The 23,517-nt window shown below is 43.8% G+C and overlaps 2 protein-coding genes across 3 annotated transcripts in view; one reads left to right on the forward strand and one right to left on the reverse strand.

Annotated features, from left to right (window-relative positions):
- Nucleotides 1-2,487: 2,487 nt before the first annotated feature.
- FABP2 (fatty acid binding protein 2) lies at nt 2,488-8,977 on the forward strand. 2 transcript variants are annotated; one of them, XM_063415295.1, is made up of 5 exons: nt 2,488-2,624; nt 5,505-7,106; nt 7,781-7,953; nt 8,540-8,647; nt 8,873-8,977. In XM_063415295.1, the coding sequence occupies exons 2-5, from the start codon at nt 7,040-7,042 to the stop codon at nt 8,921-8,923; spliced, it is 399 nt and encodes a 132-aa protein (XP_063271365.1). In that variant the 5' UTR covers nt 2,488-2,624; nt 5,505-7,039; the 3' UTR covers nt 8,924-8,977. The 2 variants fall into 2 exon arrangements, with proteins under 2 accessions (XP_063271365.1, XP_063271364.1); XM_063415294.1 differs by lacking the exon at nt 5,505-7,106 and having other exon boundaries at nt 2,492-2,624.
- A 4,601-nt stretch (nt 8,978-13,578) lies between these two features.
- USP53 (ubiquitin specific peptidase 53) overlaps nt 13,579-23,517 on the reverse strand; it is a 29,086-nt gene continuing 19,147 nt past the window's right edge. Inside the window, exons 14-16 of the mRNA XM_063414988.1 lie at nt 22,812-22,885; nt 18,022-18,133; nt 13,579-17,264 (exon numbers count right to left, since the gene is read on the reverse strand). Of these exons, the coding sequence (XP_063271058.1) occupies nt 16,268-17,264; nt 18,022-18,133; nt 22,812-22,885 (1,183 nt within the window). The 3' untranslated portion in view covers nt 13,579-16,267. The remainder of the gene's footprint in view (nt 17,265-18,021; nt 18,134-22,811; nt 22,886-23,517) is intronic.

The raw sequence follows: 23,517 nt of genomic DNA on the forward strand, positions 1-23,517 counted from the left end.
CTAGAGTGTCCTTCCCACCTCCAGTGATTTCAGCCCTTGACCCACAAGCTTTATTTCACTGCCAGCTCAGTTTTTCCAGCTCCAGATCCTCTTTTCTCCCAGTCTGCCAGGTGTAGCTGCTGTAGGTTGAGACAACAGGGTCTCTTTTTGGCTGCAGTAGTGAGGTTTCAGCTCCAGCTCTAGAAACACCATTCCACCCCCATCCCAGCAATCTTTGTTCAGTTTTCAACCCCTTGGTTTGTGACCATTTCATGGCCGCTTCCCAGATCTACAGTCACTGTCCCCTTTGCATAGTGATTGCAATTGCAGCACTGCAGTTCCCATTCCGGCCCCAGTGATTTCAGCTTTGGTCCCACAAGCTTTATTTCACTGCCAGCTCTTATGTTTCACTTCCGTCTCCACATCTTCCGAGCAGCGGCACATAATGCTGCTTTTGGTTCTTAGGGTACAATTTCTGTTTTAGCTCTAGCTCTGTGTTGTTTCAGCTCAGCTCTTGAACCCATATTCCAGTCCCAGCCTGATAATCCTTACTGCAGCAACAGCTCTGCAGTCCCTATCACAGCCCTTGCAGTGATAGGGACTTGTGATTTCAGCTCCAGCCATACAGTTCTCGTCCCGGCTCCAAATTCCCTATCCCAGCCCCACAGGGGTTTCACCCCAAATCCTACCATCTCTGTGTCTCCTCCAGCTCTGCTGCCTCAGCTCCAGCTCCTCAGCTTCCCACTGCCTGCAGCTAAAAGCTGCTACTGCTTCTCACTGCACCCGGGGCTGTTGATAATGCCACAAGTCAATTATTGTCATCACTTCCATGTCTTTAAGACATGTACCACCCACCCTACTGGGTTCCCAACTTTGTAGAAATTCAAGCCTGAAGCCCAACATCTATCTTCCCCCTCCACCAGGGTCTCAGCCCAGCACTTGGCCAAAGGCCCCCTCACCTCCCCCAGGCAGCACCAGGAGCTGGGAAGAGCCACTGGGCCCCTGCTCCCCCATCCCAAAAGGTGCCTGTGGGTTGGTTCTCGGGCCCTGGAGCCCTCCAAGCCCCCACTCCCTCAGCCTCTGCTTGGTACCACAGGGCAGGGGCTGGTGACCCCCCCAGACATCGTCTGCAGGCCCTGAGCTGCAGCTCCATCCCCTTCTCCCATGGCATTTAGCCATCTCCAGCCCCAGCACTTCCATTGCTCCACATTGGTTTGGGCCCGACTCTAGTGCCAAGGTCCTTATTCCACACCCTGGGGCTTTATGTCCCCTCTGGCCTCAAACCGGTGTTTCACCCCCAGCCCTACCACCGTTACTGAATTAATATCAGCTCTCTAGCAAAAGAAAACAAAACCAAACCGAAATAATGTAATAAAACAAGCAAAAGGAATGAAGTGATGCAATAAAGGAGAAAATCATAGTTATTTCTAATAAAAGCAAAATAAAATACTAAAACTGAAAAAAACACAGATTTAATCCCGGTATTTGAAATGTTATTTTAAATCCAGAAGCGCTTCTCCTTGGCCCTCGGTAGCAGCAGCCGTTCCCCCTGCGCCGCACCAGGCCCCGCACCAGGCCCCGCACCAGCCTCCGGTCGCCCGAGTTGCGCAGAGCGCGGCGTAAAGAACAGGACACGGCCAGCACCGCTGCCCCACGACACCGCCAGGCCCCAGATGCTGGCGCCGGCAGACGCGGGAGTCGTGTCCGTGCTCACCGTGGCCCCCTGGATCGGCAGCTGCGGGGATCCCGTCCTGGCGCAGCGGCGCTCCTGGCACCGCGCAGCTCCTCAGGCCACCCTCAGCACCCCCGCCGAACGCCTGCACCCCTCAGGGCATGCTATTTATACCCAGGGCAGGGCCAGCCCAGACAATCATAACCCGAGGCAGCGCCGGCCCGGCCAATCCCAGCCCGCCCGTTCCCACCGCCCTCGGCTCCGCGACCCCCCGCTGTCCCCTCAAGCCGCGCTCCCGCGACTCCGCCCGCTCCCCGCCGCCTCCCCGTTTCCCTGGGAGATCTCCCGGCCGGGACATCAACGGGGAGCTCCCGTCGCCCTTCCCGAGCCCCAGCAGCACCTGCCGAGGCTGCGGCAGCGGTGCCACGGCTCCGCCGGTTCCCAAAGCGACGGGTGCGACGCCCCAGGCGAGAGAGGAGAGGGGCCGGGCTGAGGGGCCGGTCCGCGACTGAGCGGGCTGATCTCGGCGGGAGCGCGCCCGGATTGCAAGGGCGGCGGTGATTGGACAGCGCGGAGAAAGGCGGGCCGGGATTGGCGGAGCTCGGAGGCCGTGAGGCGGCACCTGTGGGAGCGCCCTGTCCCAGCCCCAGTCCCGCCTCGATCCTCCGGCCCACGAGCCACACCCCGCCCGCCGAGGAGAAACCGACTGTGCCCGGCACCCCCAGCGGACACCGGCAGGACCAGGACCCGAATCCCCGGGATCAGATCCCGGTTCCAGCCCGACTTCAGCACCTTGGGCTCCGCGCAGGGCCGGGAGCAGCCCCCGGTCCGGGGCTCCGCACAGCGTCCCGAGCGGCGGTCCCGCCGCATCCTGGGATGAGCATCCACCGCAGAAAGCGGAGCGGGCGCACATCCGCCGGGATTTATGGGCAGGGCAGGGCCGGCTCAGGTGTGACGGGCGGGGCCTGCACAGGTGCGTGGGGCCCCAGAGCGGCTGCGTGGGACGGGGCCGGGGGATTTAATCCACGGGGAGTGAGCCGTCGAGCCATTTGCCCCTCGGCACGGGAGGTTGTGGCCGGGCCGGACTCTATATCTCTCTTTCTCTATACCTCTTTTCTTCTGTAATTCTCTTCTTCTATACCTCTGCATTGTCCCCTCCCTTCCCCCTCTCCCCCTAGCCCTCCCATCCCTATCCCCATACACACCCCAACCCTACCCTACCCCACCCCTCTATCCTCCTGTTCCTCCTTCCAGCCTTCCTTCCCCCAGACTCCGGCTCCTCCTGCCCCTCTCCATGCTACCTTCCTCCTCCTTCCCCTCTGTTCTCCTTCTACCTGCCTTCAATCCTCCCCCTCCTTCCTCCACCCTTCTTCCCCCACCCCCTCTCCCTGCTGCCCTGCACACCCCAGCACCCCGACCTGCCCTCTGTCCTTGCCTCACCCACCCCGACCACCCCGTCTGCCCCCCTATTCCCATCCTCCATCCTCCCCTCTCCTTCTTTCCCCCGCAGCCGCGGGGCTCGGGGTGCCGGAGAATAAAGCCCACAGGGCCGGAGCCGGCGTCCCCCGCCCTCCCTGGAAGCCCCACACGGGGACAGGCCCGCCCGGCGGGTGTCCCCATACCGGTCAGACACACCGCCCGACACCCCTCACATGCGTGAGTTTGTTCCAATAGCAAGCTTTAAGGGACAGACTTATGGAATCTGACAGAGTTTACTGAGTTTTAGAACAGTAGCATTTCTTAGCACACACAGAACTTCAGGAAAACTTCAGTTGAAAAATACCCAAAGTTCATAATGGCTGCAAAATGTTTGAAAAATCTACAGTTTTCACAGGTTTTTCTTGTTCAACACCACCGGATTCTAGGAGTAAAATCCATAAAATCATGGTTAAATCATACCATTACTTTACATGCAATATATTTGCATATAAGCATCTGGAATCCTTTTATTGTAGTAGTTAATGAAGTCATTGGCAATTTATTTTATGATATATAGAGTTTCTTAATGAATGGAAAGTTCATTTTACAGATAAGTAGAGGGGTTAATTTGATCAAGGTCACATGGAAAGTCCACTTCTGAGCTGGAACAAGCACCAGAACTTGGGTGTCTGTTCTGCTTTCACATGAGACACATTATGCCCAAACTAAGAAAAGGATTTCAATCTGAAACCATCTTTTGCTTTTGCAAATACAAATATTTAAATAGCTTAGCCGTACAGGGTGCTCTCTTGCTATAAGCCTGCACTCAGAAGAACTCTTAATCTCACTATTTTACAGATGAAATTAGATTCAAGCCACTAATCTGGATAATCACAATAACCTTTTGTGGGGTTTGGAGCTGTTTTATAATTAAGAAAAAAAAAATTACAGTAATTAAAAAGTTATTTTGAAATGAGCTAGAAGTGCAGTTCAGACTCTGGAGAAACTGAAATGACTGATGCAGACTTTCAATATTGTACATTCCTAGTTCACTGGACTATAACTTGACTGCACTCTATGATCACATTTCATATTCTAAACAAAAAGAAATTGGGGAATACAGGAATATTCATATACAAATTTAAATACCCTTAGAAAAGCCTGACAAAAAGCCCCACAGGGCAATTGGCATATTAGTCTCTATGTGGCAAGTGTCAAATAGCACCGATACTCAGAGATTCACTTAACCTTTTCTAGAAAAGCACACTTATTTTTATTGGCAATCGTTCACTGTCACCCTTTTTTCATTGAAACGAGGCCAGATGCTATTATTCCATGTAATCCTAGGATTCATTTTAGCATACATAAAATAAATACCAGGGTTGTTACTGTTTTAATCCCAAATTTTGTTTCCAGATTTTTTCAACCTGGATCTTATTAACTCCTGCACTTCAGTTCTCTCCAGTAAAAAACTCTCAAAAATGCAGCACTGTATGGATCAGACCCATTACAGAGGAATTAAAAACCAGTGTATACAGATAGTTAAAGCAAGTTTTAAAACCCACAGCCCACTACTAACTAATCACACAAATGGATCTATATTCACTGGAAATTTCTAGGTAATCCTCAAATGCTGAATTCTCTTGCTGAACAGATTTCATATAAGCAGCATCCAGGAGATTCTCCTTGAACCAAAATAAAAGCAAGAATTGAGCAAACAGGCAGCTGGAGAAGAACATCATCTAGCTCAACAGGATCTAATCCTGCTGCAATGCAACACTCAACTGCAATATGTACTTTGAAATTATTTATGCAAGGCATGGCATTAGTTAGGCTCCATCAAGCCCCTGGTTGCTAGGCCACCCACTGTTATGCATAAGTTTGCTTTACTGGCATAAAACTATTTCCTATATTGATATAAAATTGAATATTGGGGTTCAAATGCTTAGTGAAACTTCCCAGTAAGGGATTCATCTTTGCAACCCATCCCTTTCTACTTTCTATCCATCCATTTCTACTGAATGAAGAATCATTCAGTAGAAAACACTCATAAATACTGCACAATCAGTCTGCATGGCTTTATCAGCGATTAATCTCTTATAGAAATCAATATTTTCATGAGTATATTATGTTTATGCTGGCACCAAGCCTTAACAAACCCAACAGTTCTACTGTCCAAATTAATTTTAGCCAGAACAGCTCGAATGCAAGCCACAAAACAATAAAGAGGAGAGATGGGTACAACCCACTGCAAAGGCCTTTTTATCACCCTGATCTTTGGAACTTCACTGTCGATTGCCATCACAATACACCTTGCTACAATGATCACAGGTTGGCAGGATGAGGTTGGCATAACCATATAAGTTAATAATTTATTGGAATCCACCTTATCTAAAGATCAAACTTCAAAGTTAGTAAGTTTCTCCATTTCCAGGGTTCTGAAGCTGGCACGTTGAAGAAAGCCATGAAGCCAAGAACACTTAGCTTTCAAAACTGTCGTGAAAACAGCAATACTAGAAAACAAGACTTCAATGCACCAGAGCAAAGAAAAAGCTGTAGTTCTGAAAATCACACAATGAAGAGGGAGACAGAAGAAGAAAAAGGTTGTGGAGTATTCCAACTAAGAAAATCTATAAAATCTGTAAAACCGATTTTAATTGTGATTTTAGAAGGAAAACCAGCTACTATAGGAAGACAAAAGAACACCAAATGAGGTGTAGACTGTATGATTCTTGTAACTGATGAGAAAAACCAGTCATGTTTTGTCATATTGAGCAACTCACATTATTTTAGGCCTCGATTTTCTACTAAATACAGCAGAAGCTGCACTACAACCACTGCCAGAAAGAACCTTTGTGCAAAGACGGTAAAGAGAGTTATCAGTTTTGTTGTGTAACAACAGCTTGGATGAACTGTAACTCGGCACTGGGTGGTTTTGTGTATGTACATATACTACAGAGATCACAGAAGACTGACAGTGGTAACTGCAAAGGTCAAGATACACAGCAGCGCAATAAAACCAAATAATCTGACTCTCGGAATAAAGTCTGCCCCTTTTCTGAGCTGGCTAAAGAGTAAGACAGGCAAGCATGATTGGCATAGCACAGGGCATGGGCTATGGGCTCTCACATCTTTTGAGTCAGGTAATCAAAAACTGCATGAAATTGTGGGGAAAACCCTGCATGTGAAAACTACACACAAAGACCTAACTGTTGTTGTGAAATGCAGATTGTGAGGTCCTTTCCTCATCACCCTGAACACCTTCCATCTGACTGGTTTCTTCACTGAATGTGTTACAATGAAGAACATTTGTAGATGCTGCTGAGAATTTAAGCTTTTATTATATATGATATATATTAAAAGCGATCACATGAATAGAGACTACTATCCCAATGTTCACAGTTCAGTGTTACACAGGCAGCAAGAAGAGTGTTTTCTGAAAAAACCTGCAGACATTCAGTAAATCCTCTGAATTTAGCCCCATGCTAACATTGTTATGCTGAGCAGATCAGACCCCAAACAATTTATAATGGACAAAGTAGAGACCTGTGTTTGTTCTGTTGGGTAAATAATGTCACCTCCAGTTGCCTAAAGACTCTCCCACAAGCTTGAAGATGCAACTGAGATAGAAAATGTCAAGCAATGCTGTTAGTTTAATTATTACTTTCACTAGACACTTGAGTTTTACTCCACATGGTGCACAGAATGAATGGTTTAGCAATTCTTAATCGAGATAAGCAATAAAGATTGTGTCATGATCTGAGGGCAGTAAGAGACATTCAGCAAGCAGTAGTGGTCAGGACTGAGAATTTGATTAAACTACAGGAAACTTCTCCTTGGAGGGGTCAGTGCATCAGTTGAGCTTTACTCAGCCACATCATCCCGTAAATTGCTCTCAAGATAAAGCAGTCTATAAATTCCCTGTGCAAAGCCTTGTCCCTGCAGAGCAGCCCTCCTGCAGGCGCAGCCATGGCATTCGACGGCACGTGGAAAATTGACAGAAATGAGAACTATGAGAAGTTCATGGAGGCAATGGGTAAGGCTCACCTTTCCGGTCCCTTCTGCAGGAAAAATATCGCTCCAGCTGAACACAAACTCAGGCTGAGAGCCCCCTTTGGGCCAGCCTGTCCTCTCTCAGCTGCTCTGCTATGGCATTTATTTTCAAAATATTCTGGGGTGGGCGGGGAAGATGCTGAGAAGTGTTCTGATTTTAATTACACTGTGTTAATCTTAAGCATCTTAACTAATTCCAAATTTATTTCAGCAGAAAAAAAGAATCTTTTAAAGAATCTTTTAGTCTAGATCTGAGGAAGAGGCTCAGACAACTTGAGTGGATAAACTTTAATTGGAATTTTATAGCTGGACTATTATTTTGACAACATCAAACCGGTTTAAAAATTACACAGGGAGGCAATCATAATTCTTCAAATTCAGAGAAACATTTGCTTCAAGTAATTCTATCATCCTGATATTTACTTAAAGTTTGTACAAACTGTGCATTATATGGATATAAATACAACCACACTTAAGACAGTGATTTGTATTATGTGTACCAGTGAACATGGCCTCAATGAAAACTGAAGGACAAAAATTTGGGTCAGAACGCTAGAATAAATTCACTTGGCCACATAAAATGCACTAAAAAGGGACAAATATGATGCTCCAGAGGTTTCAGGTTTTTTCTGATTTATGTTAACTGATGTTTTTTAGGTATTGGCATGATGAAAAGAAAGCTGGGAGCCCATGATAATCTGAAGATCACCATCCAGCAGAATGGGGACAAATTTAATGTCAAAGAAGCCAGCAACTTCCGAAACATAGAGATTGAATTTACTCTGGGAGTCAACTTTGAGTACAGCCTGGCTGATGGGACTGAACTCTCTGTAAGAGTCTTCCTACATAGTTCAATGTTTTCTAGATGATAATGACTTTGTAACGTGCAGTTTCAAGATGAATAATTTGTCTTCCTAGTTTTTAATTAATTTAAATTTTACTTCTGAATTACATTAAATTTTCCTGAACCTGACTGTTCAGGAATGCTTGCAGCTTATACACCAAAGCACAAGGGAGTCTTTACTGTTAAAGGTTCAACACTGTACCATGGATCTTAGCGTTCCAGAGAGCCCCAAAAAGCAGAGCAAATAGCAATTCTCACAAGATGAAATCCAGGTGAAATTTTACGTCTTCTAATACTCAAGTTCACCGCTAGAGTGCAGAGCGGGTGTTTGTAAGAAATTACAAATGTCTGTTGATACAATTACTTAAAATAAGCTGTATTGACCAGCAAAAACCACCTAGTTTGGCTATTATGCATTTAAATGGTTTTATTAAAAGTTCATTTTTACAGCCTTTCTAAAAAGCATTATTACACTGTTTTAATACTTTTTCACTTTTAAGTATTCTACAGCCTTTAAACGAAATCAGTGTTGTAACTGTTGCAAAATATTTGGATTTTTTTTCCCACCGTAGGGTGCTTGGACCCTGGAAGGAAATAAACTCGTGGCCACATTTACCAGAAAAGACAACGGAAAAGTACTTAAAGCAACTAGAGAAATCGTGGGTGATGAGCTTGTTCAGGTGAGTTAAGGCGTCATTTACAAACAAGTTTGCAATAGAATGAACAGAAAAAGTTTTAAGAGCTTTTCTAAAAGTAGAAAATATTTTCTTTAAGCCAAATAACTTCATTTATCTTTAGTTAAGATTCTCAGTCGCCAAAAAAAAAATTAAAACTCTCTGAACCATATCTGGGAAATTAAACTTTGCAATTCCAGCCACAGATTTTCGTTCTTAATTTTTTAACAGACCTATGTATATGAAGGAGTTGAGTCCAAGAGATTCTTCAAAAGGGGCTGAACACTTCACACACAACTGCACCGGAATGAAGAAACAATAAAAGACCATTTTCTCCACATCCTCTGTGTTGTTGTTTTTTTCCCTTTCTATCCCCTCACACCACCTCCCCAGCTGCAGTTACCTAGGCTGCTGAAAGCATGGGCTAGTTCTTTACGTTACTGTTTTGTCTTGCATGAACAAACTCCCATTACCAAATGCTAAAATGTCTTTTGTACCGAGCCCCACCCAAGTGTCATAATACAAAAGGCTGAAGAAACTATTTTGCATAAGCAGAAATTCAATATTTTTTGCACAAGCTCTCAAATGGAAACTTAATTTCCTTAGAAAGGTATTTATACTGAGAAACAGTTTCTCTGTGTTTTTAATACTGTGCAAAATTATGGGAAAACCAAAAATAAATGAGATAATACAGATGGGGACAAGGCTTAAGAGGGAAGTACTGTCATTGTTTTGCCCCAAATCTCTAACATACTTCATCTACTACACAGGATTAACCAATACTTGCCTTGTAAAGACAAAACCATCCTTATTTCTATTGACAGAAATTATAAAGGAAACCTACTACCCTTAAGTGCTTGTTTAAAAAAAGTAAGCTCTGTTCAGAAGCACCTGCTTGCAATTTGCCTTACCTCTTAATAAAATCTCTTAATATCTCCTAATATTGAGGGTACAAAGGGGTAATTGCTGCCAAGAGGCTAAAAAGGGGCAATAGCTATCAAGAGAAAGGTTTTGTTTCACAGACTCCTGGGTTTGTGGTCATTCTTCTGGACACGAAAATAACAGCCCTGATTTCAATACGGACTGAACTGCATGGACTGAGGGTGGCACAGCTGTGAGTGTGGCATCCGGTTGTGCCACTTCATTTATTTTTATTTACTCCTGTCGCTGTTGTGCAAATAAAGAGCAGCAGAAGACACTATCTACTTGAATTTTCCCAGATTTGTTCCATGCACAAGCTCCAGCTAACCTTCAAGGAGAGGAGTGTCTCTGAAAACAATATTCATTTTCCTAAACTTCTTCACTACAGAGTTTCACAAAATGTCTTCTAGTTTTTCTCAGGGCATCATCTGCTCTCCAAGAAACCGCATCGAATTCATCAATGTTTATTTCCACACAAGCCCCAGCACGGTCTGAATGACTGACCGCCTGCTCTTCCCCAAGGTCCGCATCTCGCCTGCAGGGAGCAGCAGCCAGCGCACGGGAAGGAACGTCAGCCCTGGGGAAGGCACCCCAAGCATCACCTGTCCCCACAGCCGAGGGACCAGCAGGAATACTCTCCATGTCCCGCGTGTTTACCGCAACAGCCCACCCTTCAAGGCGGTGCCCGAGGCGGGAATACCGGGACGGCGTCTGAGGCGGGAATGGTGGAGCCGTGCCTGAAGCTGGAAGGGCGGAGTCGTGCCTGAGGAGGGAAGGGCGGGGCGGTGCCTGAAGCTGGAAGGGCGGGGCGGTACCTGAAGCTGGAAGGGCGGGGCGGTACCTGAAGCTGGAAGGGCGGAGCCGTGCCTGAGGCGGGAAGGGCGGAGCCGTGCCTGAGGCGGGAAGGGCGGAGCCGTGCCTGAGGCGGGAAGGACGGAGCCGTGCCTGAGGAGGGAAGGACGGAGCCGTGCCTGAGGCGGGAAGGGCGGAGCTCTGCCTGAAGCTGGAAGGGCGGAGCTCTGCCTGAAGCTGGAAGGGCGCAGCTCTGCCTGAGGAGGGAAGGGCGGAGCCGTGCCTGAGGCTGGAGGGGCGGAGCCGTGCCTGAGGAGGGAAGGACGGAGCCGTGCCTGAGGCGGGAAGGGCGAAGCTCTGCCTGAAGCTGGAAGGGCGGAGCTCTGCCTGAGGCGGGAATGGCGGAGCCGTGCCTGAGGCGGGAATGGTGGAGCTCTGCCTGAAGCGGGAAGGGCGGAGCTGTGCCTGAGGCGGGAATGGTGGAGCTCTGCCTGAGGCGGGAAGGGCGGGGCGGTGTCTGAGGTACGAGGGGCGGGGCCTCCGCGCGTGTCCCGGGGGCGTGGCCGCGGTACGTGCGCCCCGTTCTCATTGGCGCCGCACCCGGAAGAGCCGCTGGCGCCTGCGCGGTGGGGCCGCCGGGCTGCCCCTTTCCCCCAAGGAGATGGAGGCGGCGGCGCGGTGGCGGCCGCGGGAGCAGGACCGGCAGGAGCGGGAGCAGGACGATGGTGGGCAGGTGCTGGCACGATCCCTGTCGGGACAATCCTACTGGCTGGACCTGTGGCTCTTCATCCTCTTCGACCTGGCGCTTCTCCTGCTTATCTACCTGCTGCCCTGAGGGCGCGGCCCAGGTGAGGAGCGGCGTTCGGGGGCGGGCGGGCGGGCGGTCGTTCGATCTGTCGGTCGGTCTATCGGTCGGTAAGCCCGGACGGGCAGTGCCCCGTGGAGAGAAGCGGAGTGGTCCGCTTCAGGAATAGGCTCCTGGAAGCAGCCTTGGCATTCCCACAGCCCCGCCTCAGAAGGCCTCGGGAGCACAAATGCCTCTCAGGAAACTGGAAACTAATTCCAAACCACCCCCAGCTTTATTTTTTTTTTTTTTTTTTGCGGGATTTATTATCCGCTCTTCGTTCAGGAGGTGTGACTGATGCTCCTTGGATGTCCGTATCATCCGAAGGGCTGTACAGCGCTACGAACTTAGCCAGACCTTTTCTGTTCCCTGCAGGGCCATTGCCACCAAGGGAATTCTCACCTATTTCGCACCTTATGAACACAGGCGGTGGAAGACAGGACCATTTGCGCGGGATGAGCGACTGGGAACACGACTCCACTTGAGTCTCGGTGGAGGAGACACATTTTTATACTGTATCGTGAAAGATCTGTGTGTTACAAGTGTTAATGTTCAGGTTTTACCTGTATCCTGTTCGTGTGTCTAAACTGTGCCTTAAAGGTCACGTACGACAGACTGACCGTGCTTTTGTGATTAGTACCTAAAGGTTTGTTGTGCAGAAATGGAAGTATGTAGTGTTTGAATAAAATCCACTGAAAGGACACCCTGCAGGGTGGCCGAGAATAAAACTGAGCTCTTGTGTACACTGACGTTGTAACTCAGACCCAACAGACAAAGCTTAGCCAGGTGTTCTACTTCCAAAGAGTTAATCCTGATGGGTTGATGCTGGTTGCCTTTCTATTATACCGTCCTGTGTTTTTTCTTTCTTTACCTTCAGCAGACTCTCAGGCTCAGTATTTATAGATATAAATATATAAACATGTCAGTGTTTAACCCAGCAGCAGTGTCCTGTCCTCACTTACTGATTAAAATAAATCAGGTTCTGATTTCCTTGCTAGAAACTGTGAAGGAGGAGCTGACGAGAGCAGCCCTGAGTCACTGGCAGATGACACATAAAGATCCTCCTCCTCACCGTCCATGGATGGCTATAAGTAGACAGTGACAGGTAATTAAAAGATTTCAACATCAATTTCCTCTGTCTCACTAGAGGGAGTGTGTTAACGTGTGTTAAAGGCAGGACTCTCTTGCAGTCTTTGGAGGAAGAAACAGAAGTTGAGCACATGGAGTGAGCTTTTTGGAGGGCAGGTTTGGGGGAAGACAGTTTTCAAGTTATGGATGGAGGGGGGTTCAGTTTTCTTTAGCATTTTTCCCTTGGGAATACTAATTTCTAATTCTGAGAAGTACAGTCCATGCTTGGTTGGTTATTTTTTCCAGGAGTATGTATAACAAAATAACTAGGTTGCAGACTTGGAAGTGCAGAGGGGTTCAGTGTCTTCAAATGCAATAAATGAAAATGGGCTGAAATGAGGTTAGAAAGGATTTGGGAAGAAAAAATAGACAGATGCTCTTTCCTGTTATTTTTATTTGATTTTTAAGACAGTTGTGTTGTTTGCAGTGGTTTGCTTCCTATGTCAAACCTCTGTTAGAACAGAGAGGCTGTGCCCTGCTGGCATTTATTGTCGTGGCTGCAGTGGTTTCAGAGCTCTGGACTCAAGGGGCACAGGAGCCCTGAACTGTGATTGCATTCTCCAAACAGCAGAATGGGGGCTCCAGTTTTTCAAATGAGGCCATTAAAGACACAAGTTCACTACATGCACTACCTTTTCTTACCTGTCTGGCATGATATTACAACAGAAATCCCTGGGGAACAACCTATCAGGAATGGACTGTAATGATGCTCCATTTCTCTTCTGATAAGGAAGACAGGTGAGATTTAAAGGCTAATAAAGTTAGAAAGTTGAATTTCAAGGTATCTTGGACTAATTCAGTTTTCTCCTTCAGCCAGATCTGACATTAAAGGTTCTTCTTATCTCAGAAAACTTAAGAGCTAACAAAGTGCAGGCTTGGCTGAACTGGGCTCCAGCTATTCCACAGACACATGGAGCTCCTAAAGATACAGATCCAGGCAAGTTTTGCTTATCTTTAGTAAAGATGGTAAGGTAGCTGATGTATCTGTCACTTGTCACCAAGGCCAAAAGATTGTGGTATAAAAATGGCTGTATGCATTTCATAGCTATTTAAAAAAAGTTAAATCTATTTAATAGCTTCATGAATAAATACTCCAGAAGATGAATTTTACTGTTCAGAAAAGGTAACCAAACCACCATTGCCACAAAAACTTTCAGCCATCAGTAGCAGCATTAACTGTCATGTCAAAATTGTAGTTCTGGAAAGCCAACTTTTTTTTTTTTTTTTAATGTGGAACACAAAAAGACGACACTAAGGATTTAAAATTTTTATCTTGATATTTTGAACAAGTAGAACTTTGCAAGTAAATAATTCTAAAGACTGAAAAATATATTAATTACAAGACTTGTTAATATCTTTACTGTTACAAAAATTGTCTAGGCTCTTATACAAATCTATAGCTGGAGGGAGACATTTATAAAAAAATAAATAGGCACCCTAGGTAAGTTAACAAGTTATCACATATTAGTTAGCAAATATTACATACATATATACATACATGGAGTGCAGAGTCAAATATAAAAACGAAGGTGCCTTGATTAGCAGTCTATTTAATCATGAAATACCTGGTAAACATGGGTCACAGAGGGGTAAGATTGTTCCAAGCTAAGCGAGGAGACTGAAGTACACCTAAGTTACTGCAGCTGCTTTAGAGAGGAGAGTAAACTGGAGTTTACCAGTTGTGCTTACTGGGAGCAGAGTTCGTTGGTATCAGCAAGAGGCATTCATATTGCTCGTACAGAAGTATCAACATTGCTATGCATGTTTAAAAATAAGTGTTCTAACATCATTCACAGTTGTTGCTGTGCTATCCATACATAAAAATACTGTCATTTCAAATACAAGTGTTTTTTGTTTTTTGCAAAATTTTTACAAATTATACATTATTTTACAAATTCCAATAATCTTTGTTTTTACACACGTATTAGAGGATAGTTGTACTTAACTGGCTATGTATATAATGTAACATGGCTAGATGAACTAGAAAGAATTAATTAACAGGTCCTGAAATCTCTCTTAAAATATTACAATAGGAATCACCCAAATCCTTACATTTTTAGTGTTCTTCTGTACTCAACTGATTTTCTTACAAAAGGATCATTGTTTAAGTTGCTGTTACTAGCAGCCATACAGAAACATGCATACTGTTTTCACTATAAATTCTAGAATTAATTTTTTTTCCCAAGTGCTACAATGAATTTTGATCAAGAAGGTAGAAAGAAGGTTAATCTGAGATACCTGGTTTGTTGCATATATATAATGTTCCAGTTCTGCTGAAAGGTACATGTTATTTAAAAGAAAAAAAAAAGAAAAACAAAACAAAACCAAAACCAAAACAAAAAAAACCACCACCCCAAAAAAACAGCTGACCTTGCCACAGAATAACCAAAACTACTGTTTAAATGTTTAATTAAACATTTGGATAATTGTGCTAAACAACTGCCATCGTTTGGTTGAAGCACTGAAACACATGTCCATTGGGTTATAAACATGAAAATAAGCCTTTCTGACTGACAGTACAAGTGTTTATTATGCATATTTAACCTTCTTGCATTATTTTCATAATAAAAGGCATTGATGTTTAGGTGTAATCAGCAGCACCCCAAGTAAACACTCTAATATGAATAATGGAAATTTTTTGCCTTTTTGGGTTGTGTCAGGCTTTGCTGACGCTGCCTTAGCACACGCTGGATGGTTTTGTGATCTGATTTAACTAACCAGATAAAAGCCAAATAAACCTTCATCTTTGTCACTGAGATAAGTCAGGTTAACAAAAGACAAAGTAAATCCCAGAGCTGCCAGAACTGGAGACAGAGCAAGAGAGCAGAGCAAGAGGAACCTCTTCTTTCCATGCCCTCTTAGCCGCCAGTCTGGCTGCACGTTCAGCCCGATCTGCTAATGCAGACCACATCCATGTGTAGGACTGTTCCAAATGGGAAAACATGGTAGTAAAAAAACAGTTAAAAAAGAGTGTGATCCCCATGAACCAAAATGTCAAGCTGGAAAAAAAAAGGGGAGTTTAATAAATAGCAGCATTGACTTTACATGCAATTGTAGAATAAGTCAGAACTGAACGTAAGTAGGAATTACTTCTAAAATGTTACAAAATTAATCTTTGATAGTTGCATAACTGTATTTAAAATTAGCATCCTATTCTGTTATACTGGTTTGGAACTTAGAAAGTTAAACTTTATGAGTATACAGCTTAAAGGGTGAACAAATCTGATAAATGTGTTTAAAAACATACACTAACAGAGCAGGGCTATTAATAGGAAAGTATGACTGCAGTTTACTTCAATTCCCTTTGAAAATGTCATTTAACACTTGCAAACAAAATGGTTTTCAAAGAAATATTATTATTAAGGCTTTTCAAATAAAAAATAAATCCTCTGGGTAACTTGCATTAAAGACACTTGAAGGTTTGTGAAAGCACAGACTCTGAGAGACATCAGTTGAAAAAACATGTCACCTCCTGCTACCTCTGAGGACAAATACTGCTCTGTTATGAGTACATGTATTGCATTAGTTGGTAGCATGCTTATCCCTTTTGCTAGTCTAGGAACAGTGACCACAGTCGGAAGGAACACTTCTTACACCACAGCTGACCAGATTTACAGAATGAGTACCATCCACCCGATCCCGCTGCTGCAGGGTGTGCGTGCCCCGAGCGACCACATGGAACACAAACTGAAGAAGACAAGCTGAGTAACAGAGGTAAGCATTAAGGCAACTGGAGTAACAAATCAAAGAACCACAAGTTTAGCACCTCTTCTTCTCTGTTGGCCTCTGTTTGCATATTATTTGAACAGTCACAGCTCCCCAGGAGTACAGACGGCTGGGTACCTGGTTACCTCACGCACACGTAGAGATTCGAGGTTGTGCCCCTTGACAGACTACATGAAATGGCCAAGTCATATCCAGGGGCGGGTTTCTTGAAGAACCTATCGACTGCAGTGTATTCCTTCTGCATTTGCCTTGTACCTCTGTTCAGGGGTGGGATGCCTGGGCTCCAGAGTGACAGGATATGTGGCATTCAGATCTACTCCGGCTGCCGGAGGATGCTTCTCCTTGTGGAAGCTTCCACTCTCTGTGAAATACAGCTTGGGCCTCTGGTGGTACTTCAGCCTGTAGGTGTCAGTCATGCAGCTGTCTACTGAGAAGTAGGTGGTTAGGGACATGCTGTCGTTGCCATCCACACAGCCAGGGCTGGCTCCCGTGTGACGAGATCCTTTCTTCAACATGTTTTCAGACACGGTCCAGAACTCATTAACTGATAAGCGAGGTGGAGAATCCGGTTTATGAGCAAACACTTCGTTCCCTGGAAGGGGCTCTTTAAGCCTTTGTTCAGCTGGGACTGCACTTGCTTCTGACGCAGATTTTGAAGGCGCACCTGTTGGCCTTAAAGGACTATTTTGCAACGCTTCCGTTGATTTTACATCCGCAACCGAGTTGCTCTCTGACGCTGCCAAAGTGCTCAGAGCGTACTTCTTTGGAGGTAAGGGGGGAGGAATGTTCTGGTACACGGCTTCAGGCACCCAGAGGGGTTCTGCCCTGCGGAGCAGGTGCCCGGCGAGCTCGCTGGCAGGGGCGGGCAGCGCCGGCCTTTCCGGCAGGCCCTGGGGCGCACAGGGCAGCAGCCCTGGCTTGGGACCCAGGGTGTGCTGGGACACGCTTCTGGTGTGATGGGTCTGCGGCTGGGCAGGGACGGGAGCGTCGCTGGGGGTCGGCTTCCTGCCGCAGGCGCTGTCTGGGAAGGGGTGGGACGCGCTGTCCGCACAACACCCCGGCACGTTCACCCTCTCCCACCTGTCCGCGTGAAGCCACTCGGAAGGGCTCGGCTCGTCGGCCTTGCTCCTGTCTGACTTCACGATCTCCCTGACCACTGGCTGCAGAGCTGACGACGGGAAGGTTTTCCTGTTGGTCTCAGGCATTTCAGCTCTGAAATACAAAACCACGCAGGATATGAGTATCCATAAAAACATATGAGAAGGCTGAGATAACAGGGATGTTTTCAAACACAGCCTTGGTAAACTGCTGAAGTATTCAAACTGACAAGAGAATTAGGATCTGTTCAATAGGATACAGCCTTTGGAGTTGGAGTTTTATTAAATTACTCCAGTTTCTTTCATTTGAAATGTAAATGTGTCCCAAGAAGGTACGAAAAATTCCTTCAGCATTCAGGACTATGTGAAATATGACCTCTGCTCTCTTCTAAACATCCTTTTGACTCTAATACATCCATTTTTCAAATACTTTCTTTGCTACTTCAGGTTGCTACTTTAAATTGATAATTTTGTCTTTAGATTCTTGATTTTTAGGAGATACTGCAGCAGTAGTTTCTAAACAGAAATTAACTTCCCCCCCTACCCCCTTCCAGACAAACTTCAAAGTTTTACGGGGTGACTGCACTAACCGTAAATTGGTTAATGCATGTTGCATATAATTCCAAACAGAAAAACGTTAAATCCCTCTATTTCTGGTAAGATGGTTTCAAACCATGACAGCTATCTCGTGACATTGTCAGCATCAAAATTAAAGACAGAATTTAGACCCATCAATTCTGCAAGATTCAAAAGGAATTGCCTGTCAAAAATATTGAGTGCCTTAACTCATCAATCTTAATATTGATCATTGTTACGTAATAGAAATCAGTATTTCTTAAACTGTTACAGAGGAATATACCAGTGCTGGTTACCTCTTTACTGGAGGAGTGGGCACCTGCAAATGTAATTCTGTTGGGAAACCAACATGAGGATGAGGTCGGTAGTTAACTTCAGAATTGATCTGATCTTTCCTCAAATCTGGGGCTGGAAGAAAAAATGTTTAAAAATTAACAGATATACAATCCAATTCCTTCTTTGTAATTCCTCAGAGATTACAGAAAGAAACAAAATACAACAGGACAATCTCTTTCAAGATTTGAGATTAATCAAAAAAACATTATGAAGATAATCTGTCACGGAAGGTCAGATCTTATCTGGAGGAAATTTTCTTCATTTTCTTGTTACCAGAAAATAGATTATTATCACAATTTTGAAGTCCTGTAGACATGTTTCAAGATCACCTTAATATTCAATCTCGCTAAAAGCACATTTTCAAAGGGCGCCTTTCTTAAAAGGGTGTTTATTCAAACATCCAAAGTAATTTAAATTACAAAATAAGAACTTTGACTTCTAAAACTCCATTTTGTGTTAGAATACTGCAGAGACTGGGGGTGGTTCTGTTGTTTGTGGGGTTTAACAGCTCAAACCCTGAAGCAGCCGTCCGGCTCACAGGAGCACTGGGCAGACAAAGGGCCCTGTCACCCACACACAGCTCTGAGTGCCTGGGCCAGCAGTACTGCACTCCCACTCCAGAAGCTCCTTTTATTCTCAGGCAAAGAATCATTCCCTGAAAATCCACAAGTTCTGAACAAGGCAGCTCCTAGTGAGCAGGAAATAAAGGAAGCATTAAAGTATTTTGTCAACACCACACAGAATAAAACACTCACTTGGCAAGTGAGAAGCAGCAGTCTATTTGTTTAGAGATAGGTACTTGAGTCTTCCTAGTGCCATGATTATCAGTCCTAGCCCATTAATATCAGTCACCTGCTCTGAAGCCTCTCAAAGGAACGGCTTCAAAAATAAAAACTATTTTTATCACTATTATTATTAATACAATAGTGTATTTTGTTAATGTACAGACTAGACTCACAACTGCTATGCCTATTTCAGTTGTTATTTCCCTAAGTTTAAGTATTTAAAGTCTTGGAACATTAGACTCATGAGCCAACATACAACCCCAACAGCAGAGCAGAACGAAACTGAAGACTTTGGGTGTTGCTTTTTGGTGATACTCCTTTTGAGGGTCAATAGGTGATGTGAGATTAAAGACATGAAATCTTTGACCAAGAACACAGGTAGTAGCGGCTAAAGTAGCACACAGCACAAGAGACAAAGCCCCCATATAGCTTTCCTCAAGTCTTGAGATTAAAAAAAAATTTAAAACTTAATAAAAAATGTCACAATAAACAATACCAACCTTAGAAATAATATTTATGGGAAAATATTCTTACTGAATGAGCCCACGCAAGGGACAGTAATCAGCCTGTGTGGCACGGAGCTGCCTGGCGCCGGGGCGGTATTTGAGGCAGGAGCATCGTCCCGCGCAGGCTGTGGCGGCCCGGCCCCGGCAGAGGGCGGCAGAGCCCCCGCACCGCCCTCGGCACCGCGGCCGCGCCAGGTGCTTTGTGCCCGCCGAATGCCGGAGAACTTAAAAATAGATGTGTTATTTTCCCTTCTGCTGACAGCACAGCCATGCACGGGTAAAACCAGACGTCGGCTCCATTGGGAATTTTGGCTCTACGTTCTCTGCAAGCCCAAATATGGGACACACGAGCCCTGCTCAGCTGGAGCCCGGCACGCTTATAATGGGTCAGTAAGAGCTGAGCGACAAATGAAAGGTAATTGTGTTCTGACACATAAACCGCCCTGCTTTTGAGATATACAGACATTTTTATTTTCACATCTGCGTGGTCAATCCAGATTTTCAAGAGATTAACATCCATTCTACAGGTAGGACAAAGCCCACAGATAGGACCGACAAGGTTTTGTCTCATATCTCCATTTACACAGACACAACATGTGCAAAAATCTGCCAAGTCCAACTTCTGTGGGGGAAAAATCCCAAAAGAAAATAAATACAAACCCCCTACAAAAACTTCCAACAAAACCTCAACTCTACATTAAATTCAACTTCCTCTTTATGGGTTTTAGCTGCACGTTTCCTGGATTTTTTTTTAATATATTTTCTAAGTTGTCAATAAAAAGCCCTACAACAATGTGTAATACTTATTGTAACAAATATTGTAGCAAATTCCTCTTTCTTAGCTCAGACAATTTCTGCATTCAGTTGAAATTACAGGCAAACTTATTGGAAGTTTTGGAAATGTGGAATAACAACAACCTCTCAGTCAGGGGAGCAAGCACGTTATAACTTGTCCAAAATGGAGTATTATTTCTGAAACACAGGGACCAATCTTCTAAAAAAAAAAAAATAACCCACACCCTAAAAACCAACCAAAAAACCACCAAAAAACCCAAACCCCTAATATTCTAGAAACTTTACTTTCGGAGCAGCATTCAGTTGCAAAACCTCTCATAAGTATTTTTATTTTATCATTTAAAGACACTCCAGCAGTAAAGCATTTATTTGTTTCTCTTTCATGGTAAGTAAACTAGGTAGCTACAAGCTTTAATTCTCTACTCATTTCTTTAAACTTGACATTAATGTACATTGACTGCACCATAAGGGTAAAAACTGAATTTCCTTAAAAGCAGTTGCATGTTTTAAATTATTACTATAAATGTACAGTTTTCCTAAGCATATGAGCTGTCTTTTTCAGAGTTATGGTTGGTTTGTGGGGTTTTCTGAAGTGACACATAAGCAAAGGCAATTTGGATTATTCTTCATACACTAACCAGATCTTCAGAATGATTCTAGATTTCAGTTTGTCTCACGCTATTGAGCTGAACAATGGGAGAATCATTAAAATGAATGGGGAAACCATCAAAATTAGTAATCTTTCTTTAACTTGCAGAACATGAGGTTGGAAATTTTGCCCTCACACTGCTCATGTCTCAAGTTCTTTATACTCAAAAAAATTTTGGCTCCTCAGCTTATGAAGTTCAAACTTCAGAAACAGAAAGTGATTAATATTAATCATGGATACTACATTTGCTTACTCAATATTTACATTTTCCTGCCAAAATCTGATCACACAGTTTAGGGATTGGCCTTGTGGGACCTTTGCTTCAGTACTACAGTTCTCCACTGCTTACTGCCTGTGGAAGGAGCAGCCGTTTGCTCTCCCAGCCACTGCGTGATCCGATGTTTCTATCTTTATGATGTTCTGACAATCAGTTTATTTTTGTAAGTCAGGGACAGAATTCTTCAAGTGCTGAACAGTAGCCTCATTCAGCTCTAGTAAAGATCAGGGAGCTGGTAAAGCTCAGTTATACAAACGGTGGGCATAATTAGAAGACCAACATTATTTCCATAAGAAGTTTTCCCCACCAAAAAGACCCACTCAGACATATTTTTTTGGAGTTGCCATGAGAACCCAACAAAGATTTCTTACATTCCATTCCCTCTCAGAAAGGACTGAGCATTTGCTTTTTGACGTCCTGTTTTCTGGGAGTCTGTCTGGTACTGACCTACCAACCCATGTCTCATTCATGATATTCAGCGATGGAACACAAGGTAATCCAACTGATACCTGTGAATGACTGCTGTTGTCCTTGTCAAAGATGTCTTGACAACTTTCTGACAACTCAAAAACTAAGTCCAAATAAAACTTTAACCCCACATACATGTAAAACTATCAAATTCTTCAGATCTCTTTTTGGTCCATTGATCACATCCATTAGAAGTATTATTTTCCAAAATGGAGCTAAATACATGCATTTTTTATAAGAAGCTATTTAATAATTGGTTACTGAACTAGAATAACTGAATAGGTGGCATCCTATCATCCATTTCTTTACGATATCTTGGAAGGTCACGTGGAATCACTTCACTTTAAAGAAAATGTAGGATGCATGTTGAAAGCTTTACATATTTTAAAGTACTCTTTCCAGAGAACAGTCCATTGCTTTAACTCACTCATTTTTTAGGCCTAAAGAGTATTTTAAGTATTTTTCACTGGTGTTTTTCTCCCTTTCCAACTGTGTTTGATAAGAATGGTATAGTAAAGAACTAATGCAGAATAAATCTTATGCCAAACCAGTTCTTTGCATTCCATGCTACTCATTTTTGGTTAGGTTGGTTTTTTTTGTTTTGTTTTGGGTTATTTTGGGTTGTGGGTTTTTGTTTGTGCTTTGTGGTGTTTGTTTGTTTGTCTTGACAAAAAGCAAACACCAAAGTAGTTCTCTTTCTGCACCAAATTAGAATAAGGAGAGAAAAGGTGTAAGTGCTATGGCAACACCCACACCCCCACTTTAAGTCCTAGGAGAAACTATACTATACATTATTTGAAAAGAAGTATGATATCTATAAAAATCAAATGTTTCCTGAGGAAGTGGCCTAATATTTATTGCCCCTCGTTGTACAAGCACCCTCCCATTGTTTCAGCAAAAGCAGATAATGATTTTGGCTGGCCTCAGGCTGACCTATAATATTTATATGCCAAGGCATTTATCAACTTTATAAAACCCCAGCAGACATATTAGTATGTAAAAGGAAGTCGACTTCCTTATTACAAGTGTTTCTTCCTGATATTGCTTCATATCTAGGAGGAAAACAAATGGTGCCACAGTCCACCCAGACATTAAAAAAGTTTTGCTTAGTACCCACCAAAAAATCTCCTAGAAAAGCTTTTGGGGAAACCACAGGGAGTGAACCAAAATACTATGTCATCTCTGTTAGGGTTCTTTGGGTTTGGGGGGAAGAGAAATTCTGGTATATCTACAATAGTTTTAGAAAATGTAATTTTTGTATGGTTCTTACCATGGAAGCTTCTGTTCTGCTGGGGTACTGAATGTACCATACTGTCAGCTTTTTTGGTTGGCAAGTTCTGTTCACTGTAAAAGAAGCATATGTGTGATCACAGCACTGAAACTGTTGAACAGACACCACTCATCATCTAATCCAATTTATTCGTAGGTATCAGTATCTTAAGTAAGTGTAACTTGTTAACCAACACTCCATCTTGTCCATTTTCCTAATTTGATGATTTGCTATTAGTTAATTCTTTGTTTTGATAGCAAATATTATTCTAAGTTGTGATTGCCACTTGGTATCTCATTCAGAGAGATTTTAATTTAATTTTTTTTCCCCTCAAATTGGAATAAAACTGGAAGATCACACCTACAAACCCAAAAGGAGAGAAAAAAATTACCAGAGGATTTACTAAATCTTGCTGGTTTAGATAAGCATAAAACATGCATTACTAATCCAGATAGGGAGCTGACAAACACCCTGCCAATTTCTACCTTCTACAAGGGTGAGGCAGGGAAAAAGATACACAGAGGCAAAAGTTCAATTAAAAAAAAAAAACCTGTTATTGAAAGGACAGGAAAACAAGACAAATACTGAAAGAATGAGAATGGAGTTAAAAAATGGTAACTTTTCCCACTTTCTAAAAGAACTTCCATGTAATTAATTTGTATTTTGGGGTGTTTATGAGACAGAGTCTGAAAGTTCAGCAGGGAAC

Source organism: Prinia subflava, chromosome 18 (genome assembly GCF_021018805.1).
Source record: "Prinia subflava isolate CZ2003 ecotype Zambia chromosome 18, Cam_Psub_1.2, whole genome shotgun sequence".
Classification (NCBI taxonomy): domain Eukaryota; kingdom Metazoa; phylum Chordata; class Aves; order Passeriformes; family Cisticolidae; genus Prinia; species Prinia subflava.